At 44.6% G+C, this 8,106-nt stretch overlaps 1 protein-coding gene across 1 annotated transcript; it reads right to left on the bottom strand.

Annotated features, from left to right (window-relative positions):
- Positions 1-3,614: 3,614 nt before the first annotated feature.
- Positions 3,615-4,641, bottom strand: LOC126540605 (very long chain fatty acid elongase AAEL008004-like). Its single transcript, XM_050187445.2, has one exon. The coding sequence runs from the start codon at positions 4,632-4,634 to the stop codon at positions 3,843-3,845; it is 792 nt and encodes a 263-aa protein (XP_050043402.1). The 5' UTR covers positions 4,635-4,641; the 3' UTR covers positions 3,615-3,842.
- Between the last annotated feature and the right edge of the window lie 3,465 nt (positions 4,642-8,106).

The following is an 8,106-nucleotide window of genomic DNA, read 5'->3' as shown; positions in this document are numbered from 1 at the left end:
ACCGAAGTTTGTTGAAGTATTCGCTGTCGATCTTTACTCCTAAGCCTTCCCAGTTTAATAGCTTGAATACTTCTTCTAAGCCCGCAATGAATAGCATTGGAGAAATTGTGTCTCATTGTCTGACTCCTTCCTTTATAGGTATCTTCCCACTTTTCTTGTGCAGAATTAGGGTGGCTGTGGAATCTCTGTAGATATTTTCTAGGCTATTTACGTAAGCGGTCTGTACTCCTTGATTACGCAATGCCTTTATGACTGCTGGTATCTCTACTGAAATAAATGCTTTTTCGTAATCTATGAAAGCTATATACAGCGCTTTATTGTACTCTGCGCATTTCTCGATGACCTGGTTAATGACATGGATGTGATCCATTAAAGAGTAACCTTTCCTGAAGCCAGCCTGCTTCCTTGGTTGACTAAATTCCAGTGTTGTCCTTATTCTACTGGAGATTATTTTGGTAAATATTTTATAGAATACTGGGAGTCAGCTAATGGGCCTATAATTTTTCAATTCTTTAACGTCTCCCTTTTTGTGCGTTAGTATATTGTTTTCATTCTTCCAGTTTTCTGGGACCTTTGCAGTCGATAGATACTTCGTATAAAGAGTCGCCCGTTTTTCAAACAATATGTCTCCTCCATCTTTGACTAAATCGACTGTTATTCTATCTTCTCCTGCCACTCTTCCTCGTTTCAAGTCTTGCAAGGCCTTTCTGATCTCATCGCTAGTTATAGGATGAGTTTTTGTATACTGTTCATTACTGTGTCTAATTGAGGTATCCTGACTCCTCTGGGTACTGTACAGGCCAGTATAGAACTCTTCCGCTGCTTTACTACATCTTCTAGATTGCTGATCATATTACCCTGCTTATTTTTCAGTGCATACATCTTAGTTCGTCCTATGCCAAGTTTCTTTCTCACTGATTTCAGGTTGCGTTCATTTTTCTTACGGCTTCTTCAGTCTTACTCACGTTATAATTTCGAATATCCCTTATTTTCGCCTTGTTGATGAGTTTTGACAGTTCCGCGAATTCTATCTTATCTCTTGAGTTGGAGACTTTCATATTTCGTCATTATTTTTTTGTCATGTCTTTATTAGGTCCTTTGTTATATGGGAGCGCTTGCATACTAGTTGTCTTGGTACCTTGTCTCCCTCTTCAATTTCTGCCTCTGAAACCAACCTACCTGCAGTTTCATTCATTAACTCAACGTCATCATCATCTCTCTGTGCTAAGGCTGCATATTTGTTTGCAAGTACCCGTGTGAATTTGTCTGCTTTTGCCCTTACTGCCTCTAGGTTGACCTGTTTCTTCCTGACCAACTTTGCTATTTCTCTCTTCAAATTCAGTTGAATCCTAGCCCACACTAACCTATGATCACTGCACTTTACCTTACCTACCACTTCTACATCCTCCACTATGCTGGGATCAGCAGAAAGTATGAAGTCAATTTCATTTCTTGTTTCACCATTGGGGCTTTTCCAAGTCCACTTTCTGTTGCTACTCTTCCTGAAAAAGGTATTCATTATTGGAAGCTTATTCCTTTCTGCGAATTCTACCAGCATCTCTACTCTAGCGTTCCTAGAATCGACGCCATAGTGCCCAATTGCTTGTTTACCAGCCTGGTTTTTACCCACTTTTGCATTGAAGTCGCCCATTACTACAGTATACTGAGTTTGCACTTTTCTCATCGCTAATTCAACATCTTCGTTAAACTTATCTACTTCCTCATCATCGTGACTGGATGTTAGAGAGTAGGCTTGTACTACCTTTAATCTATACATGTTATTAAGTTTGATTAGGATGACAGCTATCCTCTCATTAATTCTGTAGAATTCGTCAATGTTGCCCGCTATGTCCTTATGAATTAGGAATCCTACCCCGTATTGCTTCTTATCTAGGAGACCTGTATAGCACAGGACATGTCCGTTATTGAGCAATGTATAAGCCTCAGAAGTTCTAATCTCACTAAAGCCGCTGACGTCCCAAACTATGTCTGATAGTTATTCAAAGAGTCCTGCTAAGCTAGCCTCACTCGAGAGGGTTCGGTTGTGAAATGTTGCAAGCGTCAGTTTCCATTAGCGGCCTGTCCGGACCCAGAGACTGTTAGCACCCTCTGCTGCGTTACAGGTCTGACCTACGCCATCGTAAGGTGCTCAGCTGCTGGGGACGGATGGCCATTGGGTAACCGAGACATTTGGGAGGGGGTGGCCTAATACTGCACCAGGGAGGCCAATTCCTGTTCTGGTGAGGGAGTGTCTCGTTGAAGCTTTCTGGGCCTTCCTAATTTGGTTGTACCTGGATTAGTATAGCCCCACTTACTCTCGGCATATTTTGTCGGTGACAGACGTCACTCCCAGCCTGCAGATGTTGTGCTCTGGAGGAGGACAATTTCAAGCTCACCATCGTAAAAAAAGAAGAAAGAAAATATTATAGCGGGATTGAAACTTCTGACTATGGCAACCGAACATTCGACATAGCCCAGTCAGATAATGCCACAGGCGGCGAGGCTAGCTTATCGACGACAAGTACAGCCCCGAAAGCGCTACATGCCTAAATACATATTTGATTTATCCGCGATAGAAGTGTTTCGTGATATAGAACGATTTCTAAACGGCTGTGGCCTCGTAGTTGCGAAATCGCACGTGTGCATGGCGGCCGTGAACTCGGCTAGGTAAACCCTACAGGCGTACCGACGCCCTCACATACGCAGGCGGTCGTGAATTCGGCTAGGCGAAAACTATACAGCCGACTCCGACTACCGTTAAAAATAATAATATAGTGCACGATGCCTTCGCTTTGAGTCACTCAAAGTCAATTTCGCATATATCGAATGCTTGAAAATATGCTTGAAGTTTTCTGCGGCTTAGGGGCTTTGCTGATCCCAGCAGGTGAAACGACATAGTATTCCTAAATTGTTCTAACATCGTGGTTTCGGAGTCACCCGTATGCATGCGGCCGTGAACGCGGCTAGATACACGGTACAATGCGCGGTATTCTCAGCGATATTTCACAAGGCATCATTACGTCGCAGAAGGGATACTTTGCGAGCTACGCCTACCGGTTCCACGTGCCTATTTGGGTGAATTGAATGAATAATTTGCCACAAGCAGTTTGCATCTGCAGGGCAATTTTAAATTTAGATACACGGAATGAGACCTTAACGCCGATTTTCTTTACCCTTCTAATATAAGCATGTACCGTAAATTGTGTTCAAAAAATATGATGATTTCTAATTTAATTTGTAAATTGATGATCTTAGTTTTATTGGATACTATGTTTGCCTCTGCAGATAACCTGCCGATAGTGATGTAATTCGGGTAAAATTTCTAGGCTTTCGTAGACAAAAAGTATCATACGTAAAAAAAAGAATCAACGTATAGCCGCCGGAGAAGCACCATGTGTAACTGAACGCGCACGGAATATGAATGCAGCGAAATGGACAACTTACCATTGGCACTGGTGAACGAATGCTAATATAGATCAAATTGTTCGAAATATGCACTAACGTCATGACAACACAACAACCTCGAGGGGTAGAAAGTATGTTATCTCCCATGAAGCAAGTATTTCTTCAAAAAAGAAACGTATCAATTCAACTAATTTCGAACAAACAAACACCTAAAACACAAAACTCTTCTTTTTTTCAATAGAGAGCATTGTACCACAAAGCAACTATAGGTACAGAAACAATAATCTCTTCCTTATAAGCACATATAGTTATACTTCGCACACTTGCGTACAGTCTCAGACACTCTTTACTTTCAAAGTAATCGAAATAACAGTTGTCCATACAACGTAAAAGAAAAAGGACAACGCATTAGTTCACAGACGGAACGGTGCGTAGATCTAGGGCTTCTTTTTTGAGTAAGCTTGAATGTAAAAGACCACAAACCACACTAAGAACAGGATTGCCTCCGCCAGCTCAAGCCACGCGAAGAGGCGCACGTAATTTCCTTTAGCGAACACCATGCCGACGGCGTGCGCCAACAGGAGGACGAACTGCGAGATCTGTATCATGGTCATGTACTTCTTCCACCAGAGCAGGTGCCTGTAGGCTGGACCAAGCGCCGCGAGGAAGTAGTACGTGTACATGAACACGTGCACAAACGTGTTCATGCACATGATGAACATTTCATGCGACTGGGCGCCGTAGGTCAAATTCAGCCACATGTTCCAGGTGACCATCAGGTGGTGTACGACGTGCAGCGTGCTGACCTGGTGGTTATTCTTTCGCAGCACAAAGAACACGGTGTCGGCGAGCTCGCATACCTTGAACATGTAGAACCACCACGACAAATGCACGATCTCGAGGGTCGCCGGAGAGTCGGAGATGTCGAGGTCCTGTAGGAAGGTGTAGCCAAGGTCCCAGTACGCGAGCTTCACGAAGCGGCACACAAAATAGGCACTGAAGAGGGCGGCTGACAGGTTGTAGACGAAGATGAAGGCCTTAAGATCAAAGGGCTTACGGCTGGACATCCAACGGGGACCGGCCACCTTAACGAAGTACAAGTACGCAGCCGTGATCACTACTACTGGGAGTGGATTGCCAGTCAGCGGCCAACCTACGGTCCGGTGGTCGCGTGTCGGCAGCCACACGCCACTGCCATCGTCAACGAGGGCCAGCGTAGACGAAGTCATTTCAGGCGACACCACGCGTACTCGCCGTCAAGGGCGAAATAAGCTGGTTCCGGCAAGCAGCGTTCCTCCTGTAAGGTCACAAAAGCATGCTGCTCACAGACGTCCTGTCGTGCACTGCACAGCTTCGCCACGAAGCGATCGAACAAAGACGCTTTCGGTATAGTGCAATATCGAAACACAGGCGACTTTCGTGGCTATAGTTTTGGATATTGTGATGGCAAAAGTCGGCTAGAAAGAAGCGACACCATGTATAGCGACTGGATCAAACCGTCTCCGGTTTTATGAACCGCTGGACGGCCGGAAGAAGATGCTCTGGAAGACGAGGCCTCTGCTTTTTTTCTCCAGAAGGCTCGTCTCGCTTTCTTTAGACGCGAGAGCGAGGCTGTCAGAGACTAGTGTTGGCACTCTGGTAGTTCTGCGCAAGACTTGATTGATTGTAGCGGGTAAAGCTCGAGGTATCGTGACAGTTGAGGAATTTACTCTCCTTATCACAAACAAACCTCGGCCTTAGCTTGAGTCTTCCTTACTTTTACGGCTCCTTAGCACGTTTCAAAATAGAGCTTACCCTCAGCTGTCCCCTTTAGCCCAACTGAAACTCACAAAAAGAAGCCTCCTCAAGGCAGCAGTTGAATTAGTTTTAAGGGTTCTTTATCCAATACAACATGGCGGCGTGCCACGGTGACAACTTCAGCAAGTTCACCGATTTTGTCAACAATGAGGATGAAGTCACGGACAACGAGGCGTACACTTTTGCGCAGCCATTGCAGCGGAACCTGAGGGATAGCTAGAATTCCATAGAGGTGCGCTAAAATTCGGAGTTCCCAGCTAGGTGCCGTTTCTCACGCTACTCTTGCTGATCTCATCGCTTCGCGCGGTTATAAGGTGCTGACCTGCCGGTCAGTCGGCACTTGCGCAGAACAGTTATAGTATCGGTAAACTGTACATAACCTTTACAGGAAAAAAAACACACGTATGCCGCAGAAAGCGGCAGTTCTTCGCCATAGCTTAGCTGCCGGGCTAAAGCGCAGCGGATTGGTCGAATTTGCATGGCATGATCTTATCTTGTTCTTAGTTCATCTCTGGTTTAAAAAAAGTAAAAAAGAAAACAGGCTGAATAATGTCTTTGTCTCTGTTGTTGTTTTTTTTCTATACGCTCAACCAGCCTCGCGCTCAAAACAAGAATAGATCCTGCCGGACAGCCGTAACGCCATACGGTAACGCGTGACCTTTTTTACCGCTGCCGCGGTTGGGAAGCCGAAATTTCTCGTACGGCAGCGGTCGCCATAGTTCTGCACATTTACCGTACATCGGCATCTAATTATAATGGTAATAAACGTACCACGAAATAAAAGGAATGTGCTTAAGTTCGTAGGTACATTAGGTTGCAAGCTTCATACAGCTCATTCTTTGCTTCCCTTTGAGCCTCGCTTAATTTTGTCTTGGAATAGAAACAAGATTTAAGAACAACAGAACATTGAAAAGGCACTTGACCGCTGTTGTATTAGGGACATTGCTGCTTAGTCTGCATATAAACGACTTGAAATATCACCTGCAGATAAAAACGGAAGGTTCAACAGATTCATTTATGGGTTTTTTTTTTTCGGTATGCAGGCTATCACAGGATTTCAACTCAAAATTTTTTTATGTATTTGCGAGCTGGTTATGCTCGGCAGACGACAGCATCATCTATTACAATAGCAATACAAGAGTTCATTATGAAGAAGGAACTGTGCCCAGCATACACTTTGTAGACGTGCGGTATGCTTGCCGGTCATACCGTATGGCACCACTATATGACCGTGGAGACAAAGAGCCCTGAGTACAGGTGAGCATGACTGGCCAAAATATTGTAGAGCAACTACAGGAAAGTACAGAACATCTCTTTATTCGGGTACAACAACCCCTCATCAGGACCACGAAGACTGTCAAAAGGTCATTCGGCAAATGGAAAAGAAAGTTCTTATGTTTGATATCAGGCTACAAGAAGAAATATCAATGTCTGTTTTCAGATTGAGAAGCTTGCGCTTAACATTCTTGTTTCCGCATTCAAACTTATGCATTTGCTTTACCGGCTTCATATGAAGCACATGCACCGTTCTCATGACCTTCATCTTGAGTAGGTGTGCCCTGCGCTTGCACTTGTTTTCTTCTTGGACAGTTTTAAGGTGGGGAGCGCCGAGATCTTCTCTAACAGGTGCATTAGTTGTGGAGGTTCTGCGTTACACAGAAGCTGAGTGTTACGTGGAAGCCTGTAACGGGGTAGACGGTACCGGGGCCGCCGGCTGTGGATCAGTTAGTCTTTGTTCAGCAGACAGTTCTGCCTCAGCTGCGGCTGCTCAAGTTTGTGCGTCTTAGATGCACTAACTGGCTGATTTCATCATTATTTATCCCCGAGAATTCCCACTGACCCCGCTAATATGCAAATCTTTTGCATATTAGAACGCAACTTGTGATCACTTTAGGAATAAAGGCTCACTTTCTGTGAACACAAAGTTTCCTTGCACTTGCCATCTGAGATGGCCTGAGATCTGTATCGCGTCTAGTACGCGATGTCAAGGACTGTGCGGCATTGGTGATTACGTACGAGCTTTAATCAAATGCCTCAAACTATTAACGCCACAGCCCACCTTCTTTAGCTGGCTTTTCTCCTTTTGTATTCTTCACTTGTACAAAGGCAATCCAATAGGGAGCGGTAGACTGGCTACCCCTGTTGAAATTCTTAAAGCACAAAGCAGAAATGGAGGTATATACCTGACATTTCCTTAAGATGCCACTTTTGCTAGCAACGTAATAGGTACGGCTGGCTGGTGGCATTTAGATTGCCCTATTTAGGTCACGGTCACCGAAAACAGCGCAAAACAGCAAATGTCGATTCAAGTCCCTTGCCCGGATGTATGAAGCCTTGCAGCTAGTCACAGCCTTGTTTTTTACAAAGACTTGCAGAGGGCGGAGCAGGTCATGCATGAAATATATTAGTGGAAGGCGTATATAAACTTCAAGTGCAGGGCAAATAATTTTGCAATTGTACTGATGAAGAGAAGCTACCAGTAGGGAGTGATGAGTGTCCACACAGGAAATGCTCGCACAGCGTGCATACAAGAGTCGTGAAGCCACTTGTTCGGCTAAATATACGCAGTAAAGCTGCAAATTTATTGTGTCTAGTGCAAACAGATTCGACGAAATGTTGTGAGACAACTTAGATAATGAGCAAGCACATATGCTACTTGCATGAGCACAAAACAAGAGGTTACAACAACTAAGTAGCACTAAACTATTGGAATTGTGAACATTACGACGGAGTGAGGCCCACGCAGCACCACCCACGCGCAGAGCCACCTTGTACTTATTTCACGTTATTGCAGCAAAGTATTTGTTGCCTTCCAGATCCTTGTCAATGCTCTCATCGTGCGCGCAGATAGAAGCTGAGCGTCTTATCTACGCGTAAAGCAAATACACGGGAGCAGATTTACGT

The sequence above is a fragment of the Dermacentor andersoni genome, chromosome 2, assembly GCF_023375885.2.
Source record: "Dermacentor andersoni chromosome 2, qqDerAnde1_hic_scaffold, whole genome shotgun sequence".
NCBI classification, from domain to species: Eukaryota; Metazoa; Arthropoda; class Arachnida; order Ixodida; family Ixodidae; genus Dermacentor; species Dermacentor andersoni.
The sequence above is the reverse complement of the archived record's forward strand: the minus strand, read 5'-3'. Positions and strand labels throughout refer to the sequence as shown.

Excerpts from the sequence above, each read along its gene's own strand:
- LOC126540605 (XM_050187445.2), bottom strand. The coding sequence starts at position 4,634 with ATGACTTCGTCTACGCTGGCCCTCGTTGACGATGGCAGTGGCGTGTGG.